The following is a 27,764-nucleotide window of genomic DNA, read 5'->3' on the forward strand; positions in this document are numbered from 1 at the left end:
GACACCCACTTATGCACCAAGATCATGTTGGTGCACCCTCCTCTGGATACATTAGGCATGACAACATAACACTGTATATATGCTCGGGAATCAGATTGTTGCATCACTTCGGGTGCATCAGAAACAACGTCCGGGCACTTCCTCTATGCATCAGAAACAACGTGCGCACACTCCCTTATGTGGCCCAGAAACCACATCCGTTCTCCCCCACTGTGGGCACAGAAACCAGGTCTACGGGGACCCATGCGTGTGCTAAAAGCGTGTTCCTGCGCCCTCCTGTGTACACGTTATGCACAACAGCGTGTCGCTATATATGTACAAAAATACATCCAGGCACTTCCTGTGTGCTCCAGAAACAACGTCCGGTCACTTCCTGTGTCCATCGTAAATAATCTCCGGGCACTTCCTGTGTGTGTCATATATAGTCTTGGTACTTCCTGTGCGTATCATAAACGTTCCGGCACCCTTTTATCTGCACCTGAAACCCCCATCCATTCACCCCCAGCGTTCACGCAGAAACCAGGTCTGTGGGCGCCCTCCTGTGGATATTTTAGGCACAACATGACATAGGAATCATACTGTTGCATCGCTCTATGTGCATCAGAAACAACGTGCAGGCACCCCTTATGTACGCCAGAAACCACATCAGTTCGCCTCCACTGTGGGCCCAGAAACCCAGTTTCTGGGCACTCAGGTGTCCATCAAAAGCGTGTCAGTGCGCCCTCCTATGGACACGTTAGGCGTGACATCATGCTACAGTCTATGCTCAGGTATACGTCCGGTCACTTCCTGTGTATCATAAATAACCTCCGGGCACTTCCTGTGTGCATCATAAACGTCTGGGCAACCCCTTATGTGCACCAGAAACCACATCCGTTCTCCCCCACGGTGGGCGCACAAACTATGTCTGTGGGCACCCACGTGTGTACCGAAAGCATGTTGGTGCGCCCTCTTGTGGACATGTTAGACACGACAGCATGCCTCTATATCTGTGCGGGAATCAGGTCGTTACATCCCTCTGTGTGATCCAGAAACTGTGTACGGGCACTTCCTGTGTGTATCAGAAACTACCTCCGGGAAACTCCTGTGTACACCCGAAACCACATCTGTGGACGGCACTGTGCACGTGGGACCTACATCTGTAGGCCCCCAGGTTTGCACCAGAAAGCATGTTGGTGTGCCCTCCAGTGGACACGTTGAAGCACTACAGTATGCCCCTATCTGTGCGTCAGAACCAGATTGGTGTCCAGACGCCCTCTGAGTTGCAGAAACTGCGCCCCTGAGGCCCTCTGTACTCATGCAAACCACATGCGGGAAGCAACCGGTGTGCCCCGAAACTACGTCAGGGCAGCTCCTGTGTGCACCAGAAAGGACGTCCGGGCACTACCCCGCTCGCCTCCCTACCCCGACACAAGCTAGAAACTATGCTCCTGTATCCCCTGGTGCACCAGAAATGACCTCCAGGCATTACTCTGTATGAACCAGAAAATACCTTCCTTTAACAAACCCTCGGTGCTCCAGAAACTGCCTCCAGGCACCCCCATGTGACCAGAAACTACTTCCGTGCACAGCCTTGTGTGCACCTGAGGACGTGAGGCACAATAGCGTGGCCCCCTATGTGTGCCCCGGATCCCGAATGGTGCACCCTGCCACTGTGTGCTCCAGATATTGTCTGTGTGCCTCGCTGTACTCACTGGAACCTCATCCGGGCAGCCTTCTGTGTACCCCGAAACTACATCTGGGCAGCCCCTGTGTGCTCCAGAAACTAGTCTGCCCATCTGGCTGCACCCCTGTGAGATGCTCTTGCCCACCAGAGGACAGAGTTTGTGCAGGGACTCTGCTGGGGCCCCTGGTGCATTGTCAGAAGGCCCTGCTCTCAGCCAAGCCTTCTGGGCAGTCTGTTAGATTCGATGGTTCGTGTTCCACGGGGTTGCGGGGGGGGGGGGGGGGCGGTTCTTCACAGTCTGTCTGATCTTGATCAGTTTGGGGGACATGTGAACCCCTAACAGGGTTCTGGAGTCAGAACCGCAGTTAGGTCCCTGCCCTTTGTGCCCATCTGCCTGCCAGAGTGACTAACTGGCTCTGGGCCACCCCTTGTCCCTGCTCCGAGCACATCTTGGTTTGAACCGGGCCTGAGACTCCTTGTTGCCTGGTTGTGAAGCAGGAGGCAGATGGGCACACACCCCCTCCCCCGCAACCAGGGTAAAGCAGTTGGAGATTGATTCTCTCTTGAGGGAAACTCCAAGACAAGAACAGCAGGGCAATTAAGGGAGGAGGCTGGGCCCTACTCAAACCACCCAGACCACACATGTACAGAAAAACCTCCTTAGAAGCCAAAGAGGAGTCATGTCAAGGGATGTTCTACCCAGAAGCCTTTTCGGTAGGATCCATCTTGGCTATGAGATGCACACACTCATGGGAGGAGCCTGAGCTATACCAAATACGGACTATGAACCAGGAAAATCAGAATGACTGACCAAAGGAAACCCAGAAGAAATGCCCCATGAAAGTAAATCTAACTGCCAGGAGGATGCAACTTAGGGACTCCCCCTCTCCCTGAGTCTGCTTGTGTGCTTGTCCACACATACTGTACTCTTTTTCCTCTTAATCAATACTTTACTTGTTTCACTACTTTCCGTCTTTGTGGAAATTCTTCTCTGCGAAGCTGAAGGGCCAGGGCCCTTTGTCACTGACCACTGGTCTAGCAGCTAGAATCTGGTGCTCTCATCTCTACAACCCAGCCCAGTCTCTGGCTGGGAACCCAAGCCTCTCTTTAAGCTGTTCTTCAGGCCGAGGCCACTTGAGATCAGTTACAGAATGACTGATATGGGCTCTGCCCAGGGAGATGGCCCTCCAGGGGCTCCAGAACGGACTCCACAATGCTGGGTGGGCTCAAGCATGGCACCTGCCTCCATGGAGCCCATTACCAGGAGCTCCAGGAAAGGCTGTGGGTCTGCAACTCCAAGGGTGAATGAGGTGCGAGCAGAAGGATTTCCAGGACCAGATTCTGGGGACAGCACTTGATCTGTTGCCTCCGGGTGTGGTTCCAATGTGATGAAGGTGATTTCAGATGGATTTAAAGCATCTCTTATGGGAAAATCCCTCCCCATTAGCAAATTTAGACATACTCACCTGCAGCCCACCAAGGTCCCCTCCTGCTTCCTCCAACCCAGCTAGGTAAATCAGTGGCAGCAGCTGGGGGAGTTGGGAATAATTGGCCAACTCAGGACAAAAACCTTCGACTTGAGTTTTTCCTCCTGTAACATTAAACTGATCCCGAGTGTCAGCAAATACCCCAGTGTCCCAGCTTGTGACTTTGGACCTCCCTGAGAGGGTGCCAGCTGGCTGGCAGGCACAGGTTGGTAGCAGTGTTCTCAGGGGCTCTGGCCTGGAAAAGCACCAGCAGAGACATGTTAGGGGTCTTGTCTGGAGTCTGTCACCCACTAAGTTATTCATCTCAAGACACATCCACCAAATGACCAGGCTGGGGAGGTGCTGAGCCCAGGTGGGAAGCCCTGCCCTGTAGGATCTGTGTTCACTGTGTGTGAGGAGACCCTGCGGGGCTGGGAGCCTCCCTGCTCCAGACCTTTATACCAAGAGAGCCTGGCCCAAGGGGTGGGCACACGAGTGTGAGTGCATTGGGAGTATACATGTACAAGCATGAGTGAGGATATGAGGGTGTGGGGTGCAGGTGTGCACACATGAGCATGCATGCATGTGTGTTTGTGTGTGTGCCTATGTACAAGTGCGTGTGAAGATGTGGCAACTGAAGCCTGGACTGTGTTTTTAAAGAGCCTCCAGCAACGTCCACACAGTTTCTCAGACCCTGACCCCACTGGCCCTGACCTTCAGGACTTGGGCACTTGTGTGTCCAGGTGTCCAGCCAGAGGCCCCCCCCAGAGCTACGGTTGCCGATGACATGAGAGTTGAAGGCTTGGTGCCTTTATTGAGGGTCCAGCTGTGCCTGTGTATTGTGCTGCCCAAGGAGTCCTGCCGCCTGCCCAGGACCGGGCAGTCTGACTGCACAGGGAATCACGGCCATTCTGGCCCCCAGAGTGTCAGAGAAGATACAGGCTAAGGAGGAGGGTCACAAGAGAGGCCAGCAGGGCCCCTCGCTGGAGGTGGAGGCTGGGAGCCCCTGAGTAGCCGTACTTGGTCCTGCAGGAAGCCTCCAGCTGGCCCAGTGGGATGAACTCTTCTCCAGGAGCCTGCTTGTGATCGCTAGCCTGGGGACAGACACAGGTCAGCTGCCTGAGAGCAGGAGAAGGTCGGGGGTGGGGGGACAGGAACATGGCAGTCCCTCCTCACCTGCTCCACCGCCTCGAAGACCCTCAGCAGGTTTTCAGCCAGGGCGCCCCTGACCTCTGCCTCTGTCCACTGTCTCCTGAGCAGCTCAGCGACCAGGTCTGGATACTTGGACACATCCTCCAGCCCAGAGGGGAGCCTGAGATGTGGACAGAGAGCCAGAGTCTGCACCCTGGGGGCCCCATCCAGAGCCCTGGAGCCCTCAGGGCTCCTCCCTCCGCTCCCCACAACATATGGGCAGGGTCTCGCCTTACCTGGACACACCATCGTAGTCCCCACCAAAGCCCACGGCTCCAGCTCCTGCAACCTTCTTGATGTAGTCCAGGTGGTCTGCACGGGGGCAGCAGGTGAGGCCCTGCAAGAGGGACCCCACCCCCGGCCCGCACTGCGGCCACTCAAGCCCACCCACCTGCCACTTGGGACAAGTTGGCCTTCGCTTTGCAGGAAACATAGTCATTGTAGAAGTTCACCATCACCAGGCTGCCTGTCTGCTTCTGCAAAGGAGAGAGGGTGGAGCTGGGGGCAGGGCAGCCAGGCTTCCAGGGCCAGCCCAGGGCAGAGGCAGCAGCCATGCCCTCACCACCAACTGCAGCACGTGGTCGGGCACATTGCGCCGGTGCTTGCACACGCTGTAGGCAGAGGAGTGGCTGAAGACGACCGGGGCCTTGGACAGCTGCAGAGTGGCCTCCATGGTGGCCACGGACACGTGGGCCAAGTCGATGATGACGCCCAGCCGGTTCATCTCCTTCACGACGCTCTGAGGGGGGACGGGATCAGGTGATCTGTCCAGCCCGGAGGGTCATGGACGACACCCTGGGAACAGGCAGGCTGCACTGCACCCACTTGTGTTCACACGACCTTCTGGGGCTCATCATCGCCCTGTCCTCCACTCACCTGCCCAAAGGATGACAGGCCTTGGCTCTGGGCTTCATCCTCTCCTGTGTCCACCAGCCAGTTGTCAGCCCTGGGAAAGAAGAGAGTGAGAGCCCAAGGGGAAGCGTGGTTGTCCAGACCCACCCACCTCGGGCCTCTTCGGAGGACAGCAGGTACCCCAGGGTCCCTGCCCCAAGACCCGACCTGGGGCTGCTCACCAGGGCGTGTTGCAGCTGTGGGTGAGAGTCAGGTAGCGCATGCCCAGGTGGTAGAGCGCCCGCAGGACACCCAGACTGCTGTCGATGGAGTGGCCGCCCTCCACACCAACCAGACTGGCCACCTTTCCCTCCTGGAAGGCCTGTCGGATGCCTGTCGGTGGGGGGCGGGGTGTGCTGCAAGGTGAACCGACAGCCAAGCGGTTCTGCTCAGGACGGCCCCCCCACCCCTGGGGCGCTGGCACCCACCTGCGCTGTCCGTGACACACAGGAAGGTCTCGGGGTAGAGCTGGCACATGCGCTGGATGACGTCAATCTGCTCCAGCGTCCGCTTCACCGAATCCTTGTTCTGGGTGTCGCAGGGCGTGTACGCAGACCAGAACTGGGGGCCACGGTGGGGAGGGGCTGGGAGCCCAGCGGTCGGAACCCAGGCCCTGCCCCTGCTCAGGCATACAGGCCTGGGGCTCCGCTCGCGCCCCAGAAGCCCTTCCCACAGCCTGGGTGGCTATCGGAGCCCCTGCTAAGGGCGCAGGAAGGTACGCGGCCACCAGTGAGGGGCGCCAAGGGAGGAGCGGGTGGGCTCCGCGTGTGGGCGGGCTCAGGGCAGGACCCTACCTGGGCCCCCACAAAGCCAGCCTTCAGCTTGGGGATGTTGGTGTGCGTGCCGTTCAGGCTGGTCAGGTTGGCCCTCGGGTCCTGAAGCTGATTGTTGAACTTGTTCAGCAGCTGCCAGGGCAGGTCATTGTGCCTGCAGGGGCCAGGAGGAGGAGTCAGGACGGGGTTTCAGGACAGCTTCCTCCCAGGCAGGCTGCCCCTTCTCTGGCTCCTCTTCTAGTGGCTGAGGACTAGGAGGATCCCAGGGTGATTGCTGTTACCCGAACACACCTGAGCACAGGTGAGCTTCTCAGCCGGCCCCACCCCCAGGCCAGGCCAGCGAGCTGAGCCCTAAGGGGACAGGTCTTCTCTCCCCGAGCCTTCCACCGGGGAAAAAGGAGGGCGCACACTGGCCTGGCTTCAAAATCGTGGGGCTGCGTGGAGGAGGGGGCGGGCGATTAAAACAATCTCCGTGGATAAGACTGATTGCCATGGGGTTACTGGGTGTAGGGCCTCGGCGAGATTCACAGATTAAAGACGAAATTCTAGGACTCCCTGGCGGTCCAGTGGTTACGACTCCGCGCTTCCAAGGCGGGGCGGCGGGTTCCATCCCTCAGCCGGAACTAAGACCCCGCCTTGGGGCGTGGTCAAAAAAAGGAGTTGAAATCTCCTCTTGCAGAGACAGGGGGGAAGTGAGGGGCGTGGTCTTCCCTGGGGGAGGGTAGCCAACGGAGCCGCGCACCAGTGCAGAATTTGGAGCCCCCGCCGCAGACCCTCTATGCCTCTGTCCCTGGGCACAGTCTAGCACCATTTCCAAGAGGATCCTCTATGCTTCCAAAAGACAGGCCCTCTGAAGTCTTCCCGGGAGCCTGGAGGTGGAGAGTGCATTGGAGGTGGGGGGTGGAGGCAGAAGGAGAGGTAGGAAGGGCGGAGAGGACGGGACCTGACCCAGAGGAGAAGGCGCAGGGGGCGCGGAGGGCTACCGCCGCTGGGGAGTGGGCACCGGTGGGGTTGGGGCACCTTCTCCCTGGACCCAGGAACTGACAGAGGAGGCCAGGAGCAGCCCCCAGGGCAGAGGCCGCTGGGAGCCACAAGCTCCAGCTGCTGGAAGTGGCCTCGGCCCCTGGGACCTGATGAGAGGAGCAGAGTCTCAGGCCTGTCCGGAGACCCTGGGTCTGGCTTTTATCACCCTGTGTGCACACACGCATGGGACATTCAGGGAGCCGTGCAGGGAGCCGCCTGGCTGCATCCCTGGTCTGGTGACAACGGGGACACCCGGAGAGGGCTTTGCTCCCACTGGGAGCCCTCCTATCCAGGTCTCCTCTGCAGCCCTGCAGCCAGGCCCACTGTCCCCAGGACCCTCCCCCATCCCCAGCTCCTGCTCCTTCCTCATGTCTTTTTCTTCATCTGTCGGGGCTGCCTGCTGCTGCTGCTGCTAAGTCGCTTCAGTCGTGTCCGACTCTGTGCGACCCCATAGACGGCAGCCCATCAGGCTCCGCCGTCCCTGGGATTCTCCAGGCAAGAATACTGGAGTGGGTTGCCATTTCCTTCTCCAGTGCATGAAAGGGAAAAGTGAAAGTGAAGTCACTCAGTCGTGTCCGACTCTTAGCGACCCCATGGACTGTAGCCTACCAGGCTCCTCCGTCCATGGGATATTCCAGGCAAGAGTACTGGAGTAGGGTGCCATTGCCTTCTCCGTTGGGGCTGCCTAGTGAGGATCAATCACTATCAATGTTAAAACTGTGATGGCCCAGGTTGTCCAGCCCCCTGGGTGGGCTCTTCCTGCTGGTGGAAAGTGAGGGCTCCCCGGGCCCCACCCTGGGGCTCCAGACTGTGGAAGGTGCCCCAGGTGCCCTGGGTGGCGCTCCCACCCCAGCTGTGTTTTCTGCAAATTCTGAGATTTGACTGCTAAGCATGGCCTTTGCTGAGTGAGAGGTGGATGAACTCCAGTGAGGCGAGGTCATCACCTCATTGCAGGATTGGGGGGTGCTGTCCCTGGGGCAGTGCCACTGGGCAGGACTTTACTCCTTTGCTGGTCTAGGAAGTCCAGCCCCACCCTCCAGCTGCCTCCACTTTGTTCCTCCTTCCTCCCCTCAGCCTCTACTCCCTTTGTAGGTCTCTGCTCTGTGGGCAATACCACCTTTTGGAGCCTGGTGGAGCTTCTCTCCTTATCTTTGTGGCCTGGGTAGCATCCTCAGACATGATAAAGGACCCTTCCATTCTACTCAAAGAGAGGAGGAGAGGGTTCCTAGTGCTGGAGAGCGCTAGAAAGGACAACGGAATGCGCACTTAGACTAGCTATGACATACAGATGTGATGGCTGGAGCTGGTGCAGCCATGTTAAACCATGAGGTAACTGTGGGAATGGTGGCTGCACTATTGTGGAATGCTGTGCCAGGGCTTCCTCTGCACTTCTCTGTTGTTAAAGCTACTTCTTTGTGTCTCTTACCTACATTGCTCTTGATTTTATCAACCTAGTTTTAGTTTTCTAAGATTTTGGATAACCCCAGATCACAGCGTCCTGAGTACTCCTGGCTGTCTGGGCTCTGTGAGCCATCTTACCCCTCACATGGACCTCTGGACAGCTCCATTACCTAGACTCGGACCCCCTCTCCCTGTGCCCGGCTGCCCTGAGTCCTCCAGAATGAAGGAACAGCTTCCCTGGTTCATTTGGTGGCATCATCTACCTATGCTTGCTGGCCTGGGATGCCCAGTCCCTGAACTCGGACCTGTGAGACAGCAGGGCCTCGGGGGTGGGAGCCAAGGGCAGCGGCCTCTGCAGAAAGCTCTCTGTACCTGTGGGGCAGGTGAGCGGCAACCAGGGGGATGGGAGCTCCAGGGAGCACGGGAAGGAGAGTGGTCTGGGGGGGCTGTGGGAGGGAGGAAAGGTGGGGTGCACACTGACCCTTGATGGCCACTTCCTTCTCTAGGGCTGCCCTGCAGCTCCCAGCAGGTCTTATGTGACAAGACACTCACTTTCTCTGCTTTTCACGTAGAGCTTTTGTCCAACAAAACCCAGCAGCATGTAGTGTTTTCCTAACCTTCCCGGCACCCAAGAGCCAGTGCACACCAGATACTGTTCCTCTGGGCTGCGTGCAGCCAGTGTGCCGGGCACCATGGCAGGTGGGCGGGCAGGAGAACAAGCGGGGCAGGAGTGTGTGCACAGGTGGTGTCCTTCCCAGGGCTCTGGAAGTCCCCGAGGAGCTGGGGCCAGGATCAGGAGAGGGGGCCTGGCCAGGCCTGCTTGCAGCATCGAGGGGCCCCAGGGGCAGCTGTGAGGACTTTTTTTGGTTTGTTTTTATTGTTCTAAGCTCAGTGGGAGTCACGGCAGGGGAGGAGCATGAAGTGGAGGGATGGGACTTGGGTCTCCAAGCCTCCCCCTGGCTGCAGTGTGAGACCTGACCTCCAGCCTGTAGGAGGAGGGGATGGTCAGAGGTGCAGGGCTGACCCCAAGTGGGGGGGGGGGAGGGTGAGGGCACAGGCTGGTCCAAGTTAGCCGTAACATCAGGGAGTGACAGGGTGTCTCTAGGGTCTTGGCTGGAATGGTACCCATGGGAGTAGGTGCCCAGGAGCTTGTCTGGGGCGCTGAAGGTTGACATGCCTTGGTGAGGTCAAGCTGGGACTTGATGGGGTCATGCCAGGTGGACGGGGCAGGTGGGCTTGACAAGAGGGCCTCAAGAAGAAGGGTCAAGAAGGCCAGCAGGGTCTCCCCGATGCCACCCTCCCTACTCTTTCTGTGAGGCAGGGCCCCCAGCACCCCCCTCCTGAGCTGGGATCCAGCCCCCAGGAGGTTCAGGTTGGGCTCAGGTGCCCCGGGAGCTACTGAGGTGCGGGGGCCTAGCCACTCACCCCCTGCCTGCTCCATTCCCACAGACCCTCCTCTGCTGAAGGCTTTGTGGCCTTGAGATCCCACAAAGAGTCCAGCAAAGAGCAAAGGCCATGTTGCAGTTGGAGAGACCGAGTCTCGGGGAGACAGGGCAGTGCCTGTCTCAGGTCACATGAGCCTTGATCACACCTCCCCCAGCCCAGACCCCAGCCCCATCCCAAGTGGCTGCTTACCCGTCGATGACAGGCGTTTGCTGCATGAGTCTCACTGCAGTGTCCCGGAACTGGTCCGCAGTGCAGACGGCCACCAGGGACCAGAGCCACCAGCCAGTCCACATGGCACTGTCCCTGGGCACCCACTGCCTGCTGCTGCTGTGCGTCTGTCCTGACCGGCTGTCCTGCCAGAAAACGGAGGCCTTTGGTCCAGGTGATTGCTGCCCAGCCTCCCGTTTATCAGTAATCAGCGCATTCCCTGCGAGGGTGGGAAGATGGGAGTTCCTGGACCCTGTGGCTGGGCGTCACTTCCTAGGCTGGGCGTCATTGTCCGGGCCAGGCCCAGGTGCAGTAAAACCCCAAGGGCGGAGCTGCTGCCCAGAGGATAGGACACCACGCCCGCCCCTAGTACCCAGTGTGAGGTCTGCAAACAACATTCTATCTTGCATCCTTGAATGCACCCCTCTGTTTGCCTGTCAAGTAGTTTTATGTTACTTTCCACAGACAATGGAGCACAGTCCCATAGGGGTGCTCCCACCACACCCCACCCTGGTGCTGGGGACAGCACTGTGACCCCCGCTCAGCTGCAGGTTGGACACTGGGGCTTGGGGTCAGAAGCCTGGAGTGTTTGTACTTCCTTAGAACTGGGGGCTCACACAGGTCTCTCAGATGGATTTGTTTGAGGACAAACAGGTCTCTCGGGTGGGGCAGTTTGAGGATGCTCCCAGGAGCCGCTGAGATGGGTGAATCAGTGATCCTCGTTCCAGGGCTGGGCCAGCATCCTGGTTCTGGTGGGCAACTCTGGCTCCTCGGGTTGCTGGGTTCCACAGGGCTGGTCTTACTGGGTCATTCACGTTCAATTCCAGGACTTCAGCTATAGATGACTCTTGCAAGTTGATGAGAGAGGACACATTTCCAGGAGTTAAGCTGTGGGCGTGACCATACATCCTTGGGTGACCCAAGAAACAGAAGACTCAAGGACACTCAACTACACCCATGGGAGGGCCGGGTCCACCCTTGTTCAAACAGGAGAGGATTTCCAGGATGATAGCCCCAGAAGATGACAGCCAAGGGGCCCAAGTCTACACCCAGGAGGGCTCGTGCCGTGCGGGGTCCGTTTCGCCTCCTTCCTCCAGTGACTCACAGCCTGTGTCCCTTGGCGGGGCTCGGGATCAGGCTGCTTGTGCACGTGGTCAGACTTCTCAGCCACGGCATCTGTCTGCAAACAGAAGTCATCATGGGCCCTCCTGCTGGGAGCGCCGACCTGTGGACCCGCAGGTCAGGCCCCCCACTCACACCTGAACCTGTCTGCTCAAGTCGATTGTTCATCCTGAGGTCTCTGATTGCCTGACAGTCTTCCATACTCTGGGCCTCCTACTCACGGTGCCCAACTTTGGATCCATGGTTCCCATTGAATTTCTGCATTGGGCCCTCCACCTCTAGGTTTATGTCCTGTTTCGCTACAGCTGGTCCCCAAACCACCCCTGGCAATGGTGTTGGGAAGTGAGCTTCCAAGCCCTGGAATGTTTGCACTTGACATTATTATGCCCTCATAACTGAGCAACAGGTTTGCTGGCCTTGCACTTCTGGATCATAACCTGTTTTCTCTCAAAAGTGAATGGCCATCCATAATGCACTATTGCTGAGAATTCAGTTCTTTGTAGGCAGCCTGTTGCCTTCTTGCACAATCTCCTTGAGCTACCTCTTCCTCCTTGGCTCTGCACTTTCTCAGTGACGTGCCTCACTGGAGACTGTTTTCATCTGACCAGCTCCTCATGCGGGGTCACCGACTCTGCCGCTGGTCCCAGAACACGCCCTGGAACCCTCCTCTGTCTGCTCTCAGGCACCATGCTCCGTCGGATGCTGGACCTCTGGCACTGCTCCTATTTGACTCTTGTGTTTTTCTCTCCTGTTTTAGGTTTTCTTGTGGTTTTATTCTATGCATTTCTATTCTGTGAATTTATGAATGGAATATTCTATTCTTTGAATTTATTCTATAAGTTTCCTTGTTTCTGAATTTGAGCACTTTCACCCAGTTTTCTTTTAGAAATTATATACTTAACCTCCCAAAGTGCTGTCTTGTGTCTCTGTTGTTGGTGGGTTTCTTTTTTCTTTGCTCCTTGTTCTTGTATGGAAGCAATATTATCTGGTATCAGTTGGTAGTTCTGTTTTCTTTTCTCCTGTTTTTACTGGATGATAATGTTTCCTCTGGACCCCTTTCTCCCCATTGTGTATTTCGACCTTGCGTTGCACGTGCAGACTGTCCTCAACCAGCTGGAGGTCTTTGTTGCGTCATGCAGTAGTCAAACTGCTGGATACAAGAGCCTCCCAGAGCAAGAAGGGGCCCTTAATGTCAGAATCTAACATGAGCATATCACAGCAACTCTGATTCTCAAAACAAATATATTTTTAGGGACACTCCCTGGTGTCTTTTCCCCCAGAGTCAGCCTGCCCATGGACCAACGACGACTGTCCATCTATGTCCGTGGGCACCAGGGGTCAGCCTGTCCACCGTCCAGCCATCTGTAAATCTGATTTTAGCCGTGTCTCTCACTCCCACTTGCTCCTGTGACATCTAAGTTGAGCTCCTCTCTGGTTTCTGATGGGCCCCTGCCCTCTGCACCCCTGCCGCCCCCTTCTGTAAATGCTCCTGAAGAGGCTGTCTCTGTCTAAGCTATACCCCAAACAGCCTGAATCTGCCAGTCAAGGACCCTTCGTCTCTGGGACACTGCAGGTTCTGCCTGAGTCATTTCCTGCCACCTGGAGGGACATATTAAGAAGAGGTGGCAAGAATACACAGAAGAACTGTACAAAAAAGATCTTCACAACCCAGATAATCACGATGGTGTGATCACTCACCTAGAGCCAGACATCCTGGAATGTGAAGTCAAGTGGGCCTTAGAAAGCATCACTACAAACAAAGCTAGTGGAGGTGATGGAATTCCAGTTGAGCTATTTCAAAACCTCAAAGGTGATGCTGTGAAAGTGCTGCACTCGATATGCCAGCAAATCTGGAAAACTCAGCAGTGGCCACAGGACTGGAAAAGGTCAGTTTTCATTCCAACCTCAAAGAAAGGCAATGCCAAAGAATGCTCAAACTACCGCACAATTGCACTCATCTCACAGGCTAGTAAAGTAAGGCTCAAAATTCTCCAAGCCAGGCTTCAGCAATACGTGAACCATGAACTTCCAGATGTTCAAGCTGGTTTTAGAAAAGGCAGAGGAACCAGAGATCAAATTGCCAACATCCGCTGGATCATCGAAAAAGCAAGAGAGTTCCAGAAAAACATCTATTTCTACTTTATTGACTATGCCAAAGCCTTTGACTGTGGATCACAATAAACTGTGGAAAATTGTGAAAGAGATGAGAATACCAGACCATCTGACCTGCCTCTTGAGAAACCTGTATGCAGGTCAGGAAGCAACAGTTAGAACTGGACATGGAACAACAGACTGGTTCCAAATAGGAAAAGGAGTACGTCAAGGCTGTATATTGTCACCCTGCTTATTTAACTTATATGCAGAGTACATCACGAAAAATGCCGGGCTGGATGAAGCACAACCTGGAATCAAGATTGCCGGGAGAAATATCAATAACCTCAGATGTGCAGATGACACCACCCTTATGGCAGAAAGTGAAGAAGAACTAAAGAGCCTCTTGATGAAAGTGAAAGAAGAGAGTGAAAAAGTTGGCTTAAAGCTCAACGTTCAGAAAACTAAGATCATGGCATCTGGTCCCATCACTTCATGGCAAATAGATGGGGAAACAGTGGAAACAGTGTCAGACTATTTTTGGGGGGCTCCAAAATCACTGCTGATGGTGATTGCAGCCATGAAATTAAAAGACGCTTACTCCTTGGAAGGAAAGTTATGACCAACCTAGATAGCATATTTAAAATCAGAGACATTACTTTGCCAACAAAGGTCTGTCTGGTCAAGGCTATGGTTTTTCCAGTAGTCATGTATGGATGTGAGAGTTGGACGGTGAAGAAAGCTGAGTGCCGAAGAATTGATGCTTTTGAACTGTGGTGTTGGAGAAGACTCTTGAGAGTCCCTTGGACTGCAAGAAGATCCAACTAGTCCATCCTAAAGGAGATCAGTCCTGTGTGTTCATTGGAAGGACTGATGTTGAAGCTGAAACTCCAATACTTTGGCCACCTCATGCAAAGAGTTGACTCATTGGAAAAGACCCTAATGCTGGGAAGGATTGGGGGCAGGAGGAGAAGGGGACGACAGAGGATGAGATGGTTGGATGGCATCACTAACTCGATGGATATGGGTTTGGGTAAACTCCAGGAGTTGGTGATGGACAGGGAGGCCTGGCGTGCTGCGATTCATGAGGTCACAAAGAGTCGGACACGACTGAGCGACTGAACTGAACTGGAGGGACATGGCAAGGAAATGCCCATCTCAAGCCCACCTCTGACCTAAGGGCTGTGGTGGGTGTAGCTGTGGAGGATTCTTATGGTGTCTCTGCTTCCTCTTGTGCTGGCACCCCGTAACATGAGCCTCAGGGACAGAGTGGGCTCGGCGGCCTCGCCCAGGTCCTTTGATTTTAAAGACTCTCTCAGGAGGTGGGGCCAGGCTTTGTTGAGAGCACGAGCTTGGGAACAGGCCGCCCTGGGTTCACGCTCCTGTGTGGCCGACTGCGTGTTCCAGAACTGGCAGCACTCGCCTGTCGATCCTCCTTACTCTCTGCCAAGAGGAGAGACAGCTGGCTTGACCCACAGAGAAAGTGGCTGGCGTGACTTCCGTGCTGCCATCTGGCTCCTGTCCTGGACACGCCGTGGGGAACACAGTCACCAGCCCAGCTCCCCCAGACTGATGGCCAGCCGCGGCACCCCCTGCCAGCTCCTGGCTGACGCCGGACTCTGGGCCAGAGACCAGTTGGCCCTGCTGGGTCTGGAAACATGAGTGATGCCGGAGACCCCCGAGTGCCGGCTGGAGCTTTGGAGGATCGCTTGTTCAACAGCAGGGAGCTGACACGCTGGCCCTTCTCCCACAGCGGGTGACAGTGTTGGTGACAGTGCCCTGGTCTGTAAAATGGGTGAGTAACCCGAACCACCTTGGGCTGCTGGGGGCGGCCGCGCCCCACGGTCTCCTTGGCAACAAGAAGCCCCAGGTCCATGGCGGCTGAGGACACACGCTCTTCCCCAGGGTCCCCAGGAGAATGGCCAAGCCTTGCCGCCTGCTCAGCTCTCAGGGGAGCCGCCTAACTGTCTGCCTTAAAACGTTTTCCCTTTTTATTTAAATAAAGAGAATAATGTTATTAATTGGAGACATCAGCGTCACTTGCCGTAATCAGAAAGAACACGGTGACAATAAACCACAAAAACTAAGCAGTGCTGTTACATTTTGGCCGGAGCCACAGAGAGGCGTCCAGGGAGCGGTCAGAGCCTGCCCGGCTCTTCATAAACCCACCCAGAGCAGCCCAGGTGCTCACCGGAGCTCCCGGGTCGGTCCCCCAAGACCGCCCACCCCCCCGCACCTGTGCCCACAGGGGCACAGCCCCGACACAGCCCGGGGCAGCCGGAGGGCCTGAGTCCACAGCCCGTGCCCCTCAGGAACACACACCCTGTGTGTGTGAACAGACACATGCAGACACAGCTCACCGCACACCCACATCCAGGGCACAGTTACACAGGCACACTGGCACAACCACCTGTGTGCAAAGATGTTTGTGCCCCCAGAGACACCAACATAGCAAACATGCCGACACCTCCCTGTGACCCACACACCGGCACACGTACGCACCAGGACATCACAGACGAGACCTGTGTGTGCAGACGCTGCACAGGCTTATAAGCACACCCATGTGGACTTGCTCATGTGATCAGGCACACACAGACTCCAAGATGCAGACGTGCACACAGACACATATTTAGCACACCAATATAAACCCACAGTAATACATAGGTACATGGATGTGACCACACTTTCACACACACTCCTGCCCCGGTCTGTCCTGTCACACACCACAGCACACAGGCTTAGCCCTGCAGGTGCCCTCGTCTCTGTGTCACTGTGCCCACCCAGCCCCCATGTCCACCTCGGGGCCTGCAGCCAGGCCCTCAGCCCTGTGACCACCCACAGAGCCTGGTACCCAGCAACCCCCACTGGGCCTGGAGGCGTGTCCTGGGGAGCCCTGGGTACAGGCCCTTCAGACCATGTGAGCTCTGCGTCAGGGCGTCCTAAGGCCTCTCAGCTGTCTGGGCCCAGTCATGAAGTCACCACCCAGATCTCTGCCCCCAACCCTCATGGATGGCCCCTGGCCACCCAGGCCCCAGGGGTGCCTCCAGGCTGCTGGCTTCTCCACAGTCCTCCTGGTCCCCCACAGTCCCCTCTGTCCCCACTGTCCCCCTCTGACCCCTCTGTCCCCCTATGCTCCCCTCTGTTCCCCACTGTCCCCCTATGTCCCCCTCTGTCCCCCTCTGTCCCCACTGTCCCCCTCTATCCCCCACTGTCCTCCATTGTCTCCCTCTGCCCCCCACTGTCCCCTCTGTCCCCTTCTGTCCCTACTGTCCCCCTCTGTCCCCCACTGTCCCCCTCTGTCCCCCTCTGTCCCCCACTGTCCCCCTCTGTCTCCTCTGCCCCCACTGTCCCCCTCTGTCCCCCACTGTCCCCCTCTGTCTCCTTCTTTCCCCCACTGTCCCCTTATGTTCCCCTCTGCCCCCCACTGTCCCCTCTGTCCCCTTCTGTCCCTACTGTCCCCCTCTGTCCCCACTGTCCCCCTCTGTCCCCCTCTGTCCCACACTGTCCCCCTCTGTCTCCTCTGCCCCCACTGTCCCCCTCTGTCCCCCACTGTCCCCCTCTGTCCCCTTATGTCCCCCTCTGTCCCCCACTGTCCCCCTCTGTCTCCTTCTTTCCCCCACTGTCCCCTTATGTTCCCCTCTGTCCCCCACTGTCCCCCTCTGTCTCCTCTGCCCCCACTGTCCCCCTCTGTCCCCCACTGTCCCCCTCCATCCCCCTCTGTCCCCACTGTCCCCCACTGTCCCCCTATGTCCCCCTCTGTCCCCCACTGTTCCCACTGTCCCCCTCTGTCCCCCACTGTCCCCCTCTGTCCCCCACTGTCCCCCTATGTCCCCCTATGTCCCCCACTGTCCCTACTGTCCCCCTCTGTCCCCCACTGTCCCCCTCTGTCCCCCACTGTTCCCACTGTCCCCCTCTGTCCCCCTCTGTCCCCACTGTCCCCCTCTGTCCCCCACTGTCCCCCTCTGTCCCCCACTGTCCCCCTCTGTCCCCTCTGCCCCCCACTGTCCCCCTATGTCCCTCTCTGCCCCCCACTGTCCTCCACTGTCCCCTCTGCCCCTCTGTCCCCTCTGTCCCCTTCTGCCCCCACTGTCCCCCTCTGTCCCCACTGTCCCCCTCTGTCCCCCTCTGTCCCCACTGTCCCCCTCTGTCCCCCTCTGTCCCCACTGTCCCCTTCTGTCCCCCTCTGTCCCCATTGTCCCCCTCTGTCCCCCTCTGTCCCCACTGTCCCCCTCTGTCCCCCTCTGTCCCCCACTGTCCCCCTCTGTCCCCCTCTGTCCCCACTGTCTCCCACTGTCCCATTCTGCCCCCCACTGTCCTCCACTGTCTCCCTCTGCCCCCCACTGTCCCCTCTGTCCCCTTCTGCCCCCACTGTCCCCCTCTGTCCCCACTGTCCCCCTCTGTCCCCCTCTTCCCCTCTGCCCCTCTTCCCCCTCTGCCCCCCTCTGCCCCAACTGTCCCCCTCTGTCCCCCACTGTCCCCACTGTCCCCCTCTGTCCCCCACTGTCCCCCTCTGTCCCCATCTTCCCTAACTGTCCCCTTCTGTCCCCCACTGTCCCCCTCTGTCCCCCTCTGCCCCTCTGCCCCTCTTCCCCCTCTGCCCCCCTCTGCCCCAACTGTCCCCTTCTGTCTCCCACTGTCCCCCTCTGTCCCCTCTGCCCCCACTGTCCCCCTATGTCCCCCTCTGTCCCCCACTGTCCCCACTGTCCCCCTCTGTCCCCCACTGTCCTCCTATGTCCCCCTCTGTCCCCCACTGTACCCCTATGTCCCCCTCTGTCCCCCACTGTCCCCACTGTCCCCCTCTGTCCCCCACTGTCCTCCTATGTCCCCCTCTGTCCCCCACTGTCTCCCTCTGTCCCCCTCCATCCCCCACTGTCCCCCTCTGTCCCCCTCCATCCCCCTCTGTCCCCTCTGTCCCCCTCTGCTCCCACTGTCCCCCTCCATCCCGCTCTGTCCCCCAGTGTCCAGGGTCAACTGCATAGCCCCACTGGCTGCCCCCACCACTCTGAGCTCCATGGTCCACTGGACACAGCAGCGGTCCCTCCCTCAGGGGCTCCAGAGACACTCTCAAGAGGCCCTGGCCCTCCATTCACCCCTAGAACCCCAGCCCAGCAGGCCCTTTCTTCACCTGCCCGCGATGCACTCACCCGTCGGGCACCTGAACTGGGCCCCCTCAGTTCAGACTCAGATGCCTCACCAGGCATACAGCAGGTATCCACTAATGGCTGCCCTGCCGGGTGCTGCCTAAACCAGACAGCCCTCTTGCGATGGGAGGAGACAGGCTTCCTGCAGCTCAGTGAGTGCTGGTGCCCAGGCTCCCCAGGAACAGGAGGGCGGGCTCCCCTCAGGTCACGAGACCTGGGGGGTTGTTTCTGTTTTTCTCAAGTTGCACCCGCCCCTGAGTTCCACAGGCGGCCTCTGAGGGGTGAGCGCTGCACACGTGTCAGCTGGTCTGAGTTTCTGCAGACACGAGAGGCAGGCGTGCCCGGCACACACGGCCCACCCAGACTCAGCGCCCTCTGACCCTCAGGCTGGGCCTCAGGCTCAGGGCAGGCCAGACAGGGCTGGGCTGGGTGATAGGGCATCAGGGTCCCCAGGCAGGTAGAGGCAGTTCCCTCAGACAGGCTGGTGGCATCAGTGGGGGGCTGAGTTAGGAGTTGTGGGGCCTCACAAGGATAGCTGGGCTGGGCCATGCTCTCCCCACCCCCGCCAGGCCCACAGCATCATCTGGTAATAGGCAACCTGGCACCTGAGGGCCCTGGGATGCCACCCTGCCCTCACTGCTGGGATCGAGGATGATGGCTGTGTCCAGGGCTGGAAGGCATCTTCTCTGAAGCCTGGCCCAGAGGCTGGGGCCCGCATTCTATATGTGTAGTACTCTCGACTCCAGGAGGATCTGAAGCAGGCAGGGATCGGAATGTCCTCTGGCAGAGACTCAGACCAGGAGAAGGTCTGTGTGGAGCCCCAGCCCAGCTGGGGGCTGGCTGCGCTAATTGGTTTCAGGATTCTGAGGTTAGGATGGGGGGACACACCCTGGCAGGCGCTGGCAAACAGCTGGCAGACAGTTGGCAGTCCCATCCCCACCCAGGGAGGATCCCAGCAGCCCGGGTCGGGGCACAGTGCCCCACTCTCAACCCCCTCTGCCCTGGCCCCCTCCTGGTTCACAGACGCTGATTCTGGGTGGGGACAGCCCCCCACCCCAACTGTGAGGCTCTCAGATACTAGAACTGGGAGGAACAGGACATAATAACAGGAGTGGGTCATATATGGGGATGTAGCATGAGAAGGGGGCTCCAAAAGCAATGGGGGTCCTAGCGGAAGGTGGCAGAGCTGAGGGGGCACCTACCAAAGCTCTAGAGCAAGTCGGCTCCCTGACCCTTGACCCTCCCCTAGAGGGTGGTGAGGGTTCAGGAGGAGGGCTGGTTCAGGGTGGAGAAGGGGCTGAGGGTCTGACCCTGGGCACCATGGACCAGGGCCTGGGGGAGGCAGCCACATGTGGCCCCTGCCTGGACGGAGATCCCCCAGTTCCACATTTGGGGTAGCACCCCTCTGTGGGCACAGAGGCTAGAGAGGAGAACTTCCCCTGGGTCTGACCAGGGTCTTGGCATCACTGGACGGGTGGGAGGGCCAGAGGCACCGAGGCCGGGGTGGAAGGGGCAGATTCCTACTTTTGATGTTATTACTCTTTGTAATAACATCTTTTGATGTTATTACTGTTTGACATTTTTAGCCTGTGCATTAAAATGGAAAAATAATTAAAACAGAGAAGAGTATTTAAGCAGGCTCCGCACAGAGATGGGGGTGGGTGCTCCCCGACTCCAGGCCCTCCACTCTCAGGGCCTGGTTCCTGGCTGAGTTCCTGTGTGGACGCCAGGTGTCCCGCTGGCAGGAGGACGTCCCAGCAATGTCCAGATGGTGCCCAAGGGGGGCAGGTCTGGGGGCCCCACCAGTTATCCTGGCCCCTCTGCCCACAGACTTCCCTGTTCCGGGGCACCCCTGTCTACACCCCTGTCTACACCCCTGTCCCAGCCTGGCCCCTTCCATGCAGGGCAGGGTGATCGCTGAGCTGGTTGGGGGCAGGGCAAGTGACAGCCTCCCAGTGGGGCCAGCCTTGTCCCCTGAATCTAGGGCAGGGACAGCGGTGTGGGCATGGGGACACTCTAGATGTGGGCGGGACGCTGGTGAGAAAATGCTTCAGGTCTCTTAAGCACTGGGTGTGGGCTGCCCTGTCCTGTCTGTGAGACAGGCCTGGAGCCCCAAGCTCGCCCTGAGGCTGGTAAAGGCCCAGAGGTGAGGCCAGGGGCTCGGGTCCCCCTCGGTCCGGCCCCCCCACTGCTGCCCCCTGGTGGCCAGTCGGGTCCTGCGGTGTGGCCCGGAGGTCTCACTTGTGGGGCAGGGCCCTGCAGACTCTGTAGTTCCCCTCTTTCCCAAGTCTGGAAACCGAGGCGAGGGGTGCACACACCCAGGCCACATGGCTCAGAGCCGGGGCTAGAGCCCAGGCTTCAGGACAGCAGAAGTTGGGAGGGGCCGGGGCCTCCCCCGCTTGCTGTCCCCAGGGGACCCAGAAGCCCTTGGCTCCCCTGTCCGAGGCCACCCTATGTGGCCTCCATAACTGCCCCGCTGCCCATTCCCAGTGGGCAAGGCCATCAGATGCCTTCCAGCCTCACTGCCTGGATGGAGAAGGAGCCCTTGTCCTCACCTTCCTCACCCCCAGAGCTGTGGACACACACGCAGATCTGGATTCATCAGTGAATCAGGAGACTGAGGCCTGGACGGGCCACAATCAGGGAAACCAGACTCCCCCTCCTGCCGTGACACCAAACCACCGCCTCCCTGAGTCTGGACACAGGCCCGCAACCGCCAGCAAGTCTCAAGGGAGATGCTGCCCTGTGCCTTCTCCCCCATGGAAAAAGCTGTACTGAATAAAAGTGACGCAGCCCCCAGGCTCCCTGGGCCCAGGCAGATGCCCCACCCACTAGTCCAGCACGACCCCCTGTGCCCGCACCCCCTCCCTAGAATATGCTACGACCATTCCCCTGAAGGGCTTAAAGCCTGTCCCCTTCCTGTGGCTGTGACAGTGAGGTCCACAGGAAAGGGGATTGAGTAAGGAAAAAGAAAAGTGACACAGGTTCCTTGCAAGATTGTGAACCTCTAAACCATTATTTAACTTGAGGTGAGGTAGACTCAGAGACCTGACTGGTGAGGGGGTGCTGAAGGCATGCTGCTCTGGGAGGTTGCTTTTAACCATGTGTTTCTCAGAGAGGGGCCCAGGGGCCCGTCCATGGGGCCCTCTCCCCACTGACCAGCAGGCAGCTTCTGGAGGGGGCTCAGAGCACAGGGGGCTACAGGACTCATGCATGCATCCCACGTCCCAGCGCTTCAAGCCCGCGGAACAGACCCCCTCACTTAGGAAACGTCTCTGCATTAGATACAAAGAACACAGCCCACTTGCGCTTTGTTACTGTTGTGAGTTGATCTGCTGCTGCCAGGAGGACCAAACGTTCTGAGCTTTCAGAATCAGGAGGCCCTTGTTATCTGCCCAACATGGGCTCTTGCAGACGGCCCACTTTGATTCTTCCACTCCTTCCTTCACTTATTCAATTCATTCATTCAGCACATCCATCCCACCTGATGGGGGAATGGTAGTGAGCAGAGCAGAGAGCAGGGCAGCCAGGCAGAACTGCAGAAAAGGAAGCCTTCCTGGAGGAGGGGACAGGCTAGCTGAATCTTGAAGGGTGGGCAGCCAGGGAGAAAGGTTCTGTGCAGAGGACAGCAGAGGTGTGGGAGCGAGAAGGCAACAGGGGCCTTGCCGGCCCTAGCGGGTCTAGACCACATCCTAAGGACAGCAGAGAGGCTCCTGACAAGAAGCCGGGGTATAGAGGGGAACCCTGTGAGCCTCAGTTTCACACTGACCACAGCTCTCTCACCTTCTGGAATTCCATCTGCTTCAGGCTCCTTGTCTCCCTGCTGTGCTGACCTGGGCTCCGGCCATCTCCCCTCGAGACCACACCTCCCTAGTGGCAGATCCCCAACCCCCAGCAGCCCCCCGGCCCCCAGCCCACTCACTGTGGTCTCAGCGGCGACGCAGGCATCACCCCAGGACCTCACGGCTGTGCTGGTCCTACTCTAGCACCTACCTCTCCTCCTAGGAAGGAGAAAATGCCCCATTTCCTCCCGAGAAGCCCTGGTCTTCAGATTGTGAGAGGTGGGGGGGCAGCAGCTGTGTGGGGGAGGGACTGGCCCAGGAAGCTGTCCCCTCCCCTCTTAGCCTCCCAGCACCCTGCCCAGGGGAGAAGCGACTGTATGGGCTCCCAACTTCCTTCCAGTGGGCAGCCCAGAGCAGTGGATGCAGTGCCAGCTGCCTCATCCAGCTTTGCAATGGCAGATCTCAGCGGCTGCTCCAGGAGGGCATATGTAAGCTTGCTTGGTTCTTTTTATTGTACATTTTAACTGTGAAAATATCATATATGTACCAAAAACTCTGTAAGTCATGTTTGTACACCCACACAGAAATGTTCACAGCAGCCAAAAGATACCAACAACCCAAAAGCCCAACATCTGATGAATAAGCAAAATGTAGTCCATCAAGCTGCATGGTTAGAGTCGCATCATGTGAGGCAGGCGCCTCGCTGCCCACCTGGTAGCGCACCTGGAGGACGTGCTGCAGGGGGTGCGGTTACAGGGACAGAGGTCACAGTGCATTTTATGGCTGTTACAGCCCAATTGCCCTCATGGACATCAGTAACCCCTGACTTGGCACACAAGCCCCCGCCCAATACCGCCACATCCGGGTTAGGATTTCGGCACGTGAATGAGGCACACACGTTCACTGTGTAACAGGTGGCAGGTGAGCTGTATCTCAGCAAAGCGATCACCACCACAGCACGGGGGGCAGCCCTGATGTCCACCCAGAGTGGACGGACCCATAGATCGTAGCGCATCCACACATGGAGGGTGGCATGGGATGAACGGGAACTGTGGACACGCACGCACAACAACACGGCTGAACACCGAGCACAGGAAGGAGTCGAAAGATGCTTGGCCTCAGTCTCTGGCTTCTGGGACAGGTAATCCGGGTGGTGGGAGGTTTGAGGGTCCTGGACTGATCATCTCTGGGAGTCTTCAGGAGGTGCAGGCCAGGGTGTGCCTGTTTGGTGGACAAGGAAGACAAGACTTGGATCCCAGGAGGCAAGGGGGCAGCGGGGGCCGCCCTTAGCAAAGGGGAAGGAGGGCCCACTTGAGCCAGAGTGGGCTTTGGACTTGCCCCTGGGCTGCCCCTCTGGGCCGGTCAGAGCCCAAACTCTTCCCCGGTCCCTGGCCTCGCACAGCTGGCCTCCCACCACCCCATGGACACCCTCACCCCTCCCTCCCTGCCCTCCAGCCAGGCCCCCAGTGATGCCCGCACCAGACATCCACCCACACAGTCCGCCTCGGCCTGATTACAGCAGCATTTACCCAAACAAGGTCACGTTCACGGCTTCAGAGGATGTCCCTCTGGGGGCCACCACTCCACCCACTGCAGCTGGGTCTCAGCAGTGCCCCATTTCCCAAAGGGGCTCACAGTGTCAGACAACCTGCAGAAGCCACCCAGCCAGTGGGTGAGCTTCCGATCGGGGGGAGGGCATAGGAACCCCCCTCGCAGGGACACGTGCCTCATCCAGGCAGGGCGCCAGGGGGTGTGCACCCCAAGATCATTTCCCTGCCCTCTGCGGAAGAGGGGGTGTCACACAGGCCCTGAAACACCAGAGTCAGGAGACCCCTGACACAGCCCTCCTCCTGGGGGCAGATGTCATAGGAAGAGGGTGAAGCTGGGTGACAGAGGGGAGGGTGAGCGGCCCCAGTGGAGGCGGAGCTCGCTCACTGAGACCCCAGGGGAGGCCCGGAGCCAAGCCTTTCCCTCAGAGATGGGCGCCCCCAGGCACCCCGTGGACCAGCCTGAGCAGAGTGTGTCCAGGATCCTGCTGGGGGCTGGTGCAGGGGGGCCTTGGCTGCCTGGAGAAAGCCCCATGGCCACTAAGGCTCTTTTCCTTTATTCCGGATCATTCTTCCAGAGCACTTCTGCTCCACAGGACACCTGAGGATGGGGGGCCGGGGGGGGAGGCGGGGTGGTGGTGGGGTCACAGCACGGGGTGGTGGTGGGGCGAGCACACAGTCCCTCACTGGGGGCCCAGCGGGGACAGGGCCCGGCTGGCAGGACCGAAAGGACCCCCGCATTGGTCAGTGATACAGGCGGGGCCAGGCATCGGCTCTCCGTGGTCACTGCAGGAGGGTCAGCTCAGGAAAAACGAGGTTGAAATTCAGCCTCCAGGACCTTTAAATGGAAACTGCTGGACTGAATCCCAAGTCCACGCACCATGCTGACCTTGGAGGACGGGTTTCAACCAGCGATAACTGTTGCGAATGGGAAAGAAACCCACGTTGCCGTCCTTCTGTTTGTGCCGAGAGAGGGGGCTGGGGGTGAGCTGGCTTCGCCCGGCTGTTAGGGGAGCAGGAATCTACGAAAAGTAGGAAGGCCCCCCAGCACTAGCCGTGGAAGCTGGAAAAGGGCAGATGAACAGGATGTAAGAAGCAGGTGCTGGCCCCCAGCCCATCCTCTCCAAGTGGGAAAAATGCTTGTTCACTCTGTTCATCAGATAGTAATGAGCAGAAGCTCAGCAGAGCTCTAGCAAATAAGCAAGCGTTAATTCACACGGAGCAGAAACCAAGCAATTCTGACCCGTAGACCAGTAAAATCAGGGTCTCTCCTCTACCTTTCACTTAAAGCATTAGATGACCCATGCATTATGTTAGGTGTGTGATTGAAATATGTCATTCGGAAGTTATCACATTAAATAAAAGGCAGGAAGTGGGGCTTGGTCCTGGCTCCAGCTTTTCCAAGTGAAGTCCTGTCTCAGGGGAGGCTGCAACAAGCCTCAATTCCTCGAACCGCCCTGAGTTCTCAGGCGCTGTAAGGGGGCCTGGCCATCCTGGGGTGGGGTTTAAGCTGTTAGAACAGTGTTGGTATGTGGCCCAGACTTCACAGGCTCGAGACTTGTGGGAAGAGGGGCTCAGGTGAGGCTGGTGGGGGTCTGGTCAGGGAGGGAGAGCTGGGGACGGGAGAACAATGAGTCCACCTTGGTCACTCTTGCTGAGCAGCACTCTCCCTGAGTGCCCGAGGCCCAAACCCCAGACTCCAGGAGAGGGTGCCCCTGGCCACCCAGCCAGCTGGGTGCTTTCCTGCCGTGTCAGCAGGCTGTCCCCAGGCTGGCAGTCAGCTGCATGGAGGGCAGGCTAATGGCAGCAGTTCCACTTCGGGCTGGGGAGCTGGGGTGCACACCTTGGGGTGGCCAAGGAGGATGATGCCTTGAACACCTGGCCTGGGACGCTGAGCCCTCCTCCCAGTGTGTGAGATGGCCTCAGTCCACCCAGATGGCCCTGACATCCTCTTCCCACCGATTCTAACTCTTCATTCTCCCAGCCTCAGATAGATGCCGCTGCTTCCAGGAAGTCTTCCTTTTCTTCACCATTCGTGTGGGTTCAACACTTTCCTCTGACCCCACTGACCCCGAAGTACTCTCAAAGTCCTTGGTGAGTGCCTGCTACTTTGGCCTGACCTCCACTCACTGGTGAGCCCCTCAAAGGCAGGGCAATATCGGTCATGCTCATAGCTGTATTTCTAAACTGGCATGAAGTGCACACCCCAGAAACGTTCCTGGATGGGTTGATAACAGCTCTGGTTACCACTTCTCCATGCGGGAGAATATCTGTGAGAAATTTGATGCTGTTTTTTATCCACCAAATGTCCAAACGTGAGGAAAGGGTGAAGATGAATCCAGGGTGTTCCGTCCATGACGAACGCCGAGCTGCGCGGGAGATGCTGGCTGGATACAGCTTAGCAGGGGCAGCTCACGGCTCACTGCCTTGCTTAAACCACGTGAGGAGGGTCAGCACATGGAGGCGGCAGCCCATCCAACCCGCCTCATGTTCCACAAACCCCATGCAGAGCATCGGTCTTGTATAATGGAAGCAAAGTCAGAAAGCCCTGGAAGGAAGCAAAGGGCAGGAGAGAAAAATACTGATGTAGCAGGCTGGCACACCCCAGGGGAGGATCAAAGACCGCTGGTGACCTAGGAAAACATGTCTATAATAGTGCTCACGGCACACCAGTTCTTGTAAGTCATTTTCTAAAAATGAGCAATTCAACAGAAAAATGGGCAAAGGGCATGAACAAAGAGATGACAGGAAAAAAAAAAGCTGAACCTCACACAGAATGAGAAAAAGGGAACTTAAACTACAATAAGATTCTTGTACAGATATGACTGGCAAACTCCGAAAGTTAGTTCTCATTTAAGGGGCATATACAATTCCATTGGGCCTGCCTGGACCTCCTGAGCCAGAAAACGCATGCATGGGTTCCAGAAGTAACCCCACCCGCCCTTGTGCCCAGCCTTCACCACCCCACCCCAACCTGGGGAGGGCAAACTCTTTTTACACACACACTTTCTCTTCTTGTGTTTCCTCAGATAGGTGCATGTGTGTGTAAGCACGTGTGTGTGTGTGTGTGTGTGTGCACGCACCCTCACGTACCCTGCTGTCTGTCAGGACAGTGGGAGATGGGTGTTTGCAGCACAGGGAGCAGGTCTGGAGCCCTGGGTGGGGACCCCCTCATCAGCCCCCAAGGGGAGTAAAAGCATTTCTAAGAGAGCCCTTAACTGCCAGGTCAACTCCCAGTACTACTCTTCAGGTCAAAGGTTACTGCATTTGAGAAACCCCAGCAGGGTCTCAGGTGTGTGTGGGGGCAGGGAAGCCGTATGCTGTGTGAGGGGAGCTGGCCAAGATCTATTCAAGTTCCCCTGCCCTGCAAACAGGCAGGAGTGGTAGGAAAACGTGCCTCGGTTGTCTGCTGGGGTTTCTCAAATGCTGTAAAGGTGTCCCAGGCAGCATCCACATTACCTCGGCCTCTATCAAGGCACCTCAGAGGGTGGGAGTGAGGCTGCAGGAAGCCCGTGGGGATGGGCAGGATACAAGAATCAGCCAGGAGGGCGGAAGCCCGGCCAGCCGGCCCTGAGTCCTTCTTGGCCTTTTTCCCAGTCGGCAGCCAATTCCTCGGGCAAAGGAAGGGTCCCTGGCCAGCCCACCTCTCGCCACCCACTGCTGTACCCTTCCGGGCATGCCCGCTCACCATCCATCTCCAACTGGGACCTGGCCCTGCCCTGAAGGTAAGTGGAACCCGCCTCCCGGCAGCCCAGTGAGAGTGAATCTGGGGTTCCTTGGGTCTCACTTAGTGCACAAGTCCCAGAAGAGAGGGGGTGGGGGCAAACATGCAGAAACCTGACCTCAGAGGCAGGGTCTGTGCAAGAGCCCCTGCTCAGGAGCCCCATTCACTGGTGGGGTGGGGGTGGGGTGGGCTGTAAAAAGGCCTGAGTCACTTGTCCTGGGAAATGAGTGGTTATAGTTCCCAAAACTGACATCAACTTGAGATTCCGTGGCTTTCATGTGGTTCACTGGGCC

The 27,764-nt window shown here is 57.8% G+C and overlaps 1 protein-coding gene across 13 annotated transcripts; it reads right to left on the reverse strand.

Annotated features, from left to right (window-relative positions):
* Positions 1-3,920: 3,920 nt before the first annotated feature.
* On the reverse strand, positions 3,921-22,467 carry DPEP1 (dipeptidase 1). 13 transcript variants are annotated; one of them, XM_081508137.1, is made up of 13 exons: positions 11,324-11,550; positions 11,170-11,244; positions 10,682-10,952; positions 10,047-10,205; positions 6,009-6,141; positions 5,643-5,775; positions 5,397-5,547; positions 5,200-5,269; positions 4,886-5,062; positions 4,715-4,799; positions 4,560-4,635; positions 4,309-4,444; positions 3,921-4,226 (listed from the first exon to the last, which is right to left on the reverse strand). In XM_081508137.1, exons 4-13 carry the CDS (start codon positions 10,148-10,150, stop codon positions 4,059-4,061), a joined length of 1,233 nt encoding a protein of 410 aa, XP_081364263.1. In that variant the 5' UTR covers positions 10,151-10,205; positions 10,682-10,952; positions 11,170-11,244; positions 11,324-11,550; the 3' UTR covers positions 3,921-4,058. The 13 variants fall into 13 exon arrangements, with proteins under 13 accessions (XP_081364263.1, XP_081364270.1, XP_081364267.1 ...); XM_081508144.1 differs by having other exon boundaries at positions 10,047-10,284; positions 11,322-11,550; XM_081508141.1 differs by having other exon boundaries at positions 10,047-10,952; positions 11,324-11,526.
* Between the last annotated feature and the right edge of the window lie 5,297 nt (positions 22,468-27,764).

Source organism: Giraffa tippelskirchi, chromosome 7 (genome assembly GCF_054371585.1).
Source record: "Giraffa tippelskirchi isolate mGirTip1 chromosome 7, T2T-mGirTip1v1.2.pri, whole genome shotgun sequence".
Classification (NCBI taxonomy): domain Eukaryota; kingdom Metazoa; phylum Chordata; class Mammalia; order Artiodactyla; family Giraffidae; genus Giraffa; species Giraffa tippelskirchi.

Coding starts and splice junctions, on each gene's coding strand:
- DPEP1 (XM_081508132.1), bottom strand. CDS start 18,478: ATGCCTGGTGAGGCATCTGAGTCTGAACTGAGGGGGCCCAGTTCAGGT. Junction 5,270..5,396: donor CACAGCTGCAACACGCCCTG/GTGAGCAGCCCC, acceptor CTTCTTTCCCAG/GGCTGACAACTGGCTGGTGG. Junction 4,800..4,885: donor ACCACGTGCTGCAGTTGGTG/GTGAGGGCATGG, acceptor TCTCCTTTGCAG/AAGCAGACAGGCAGCCTGGT.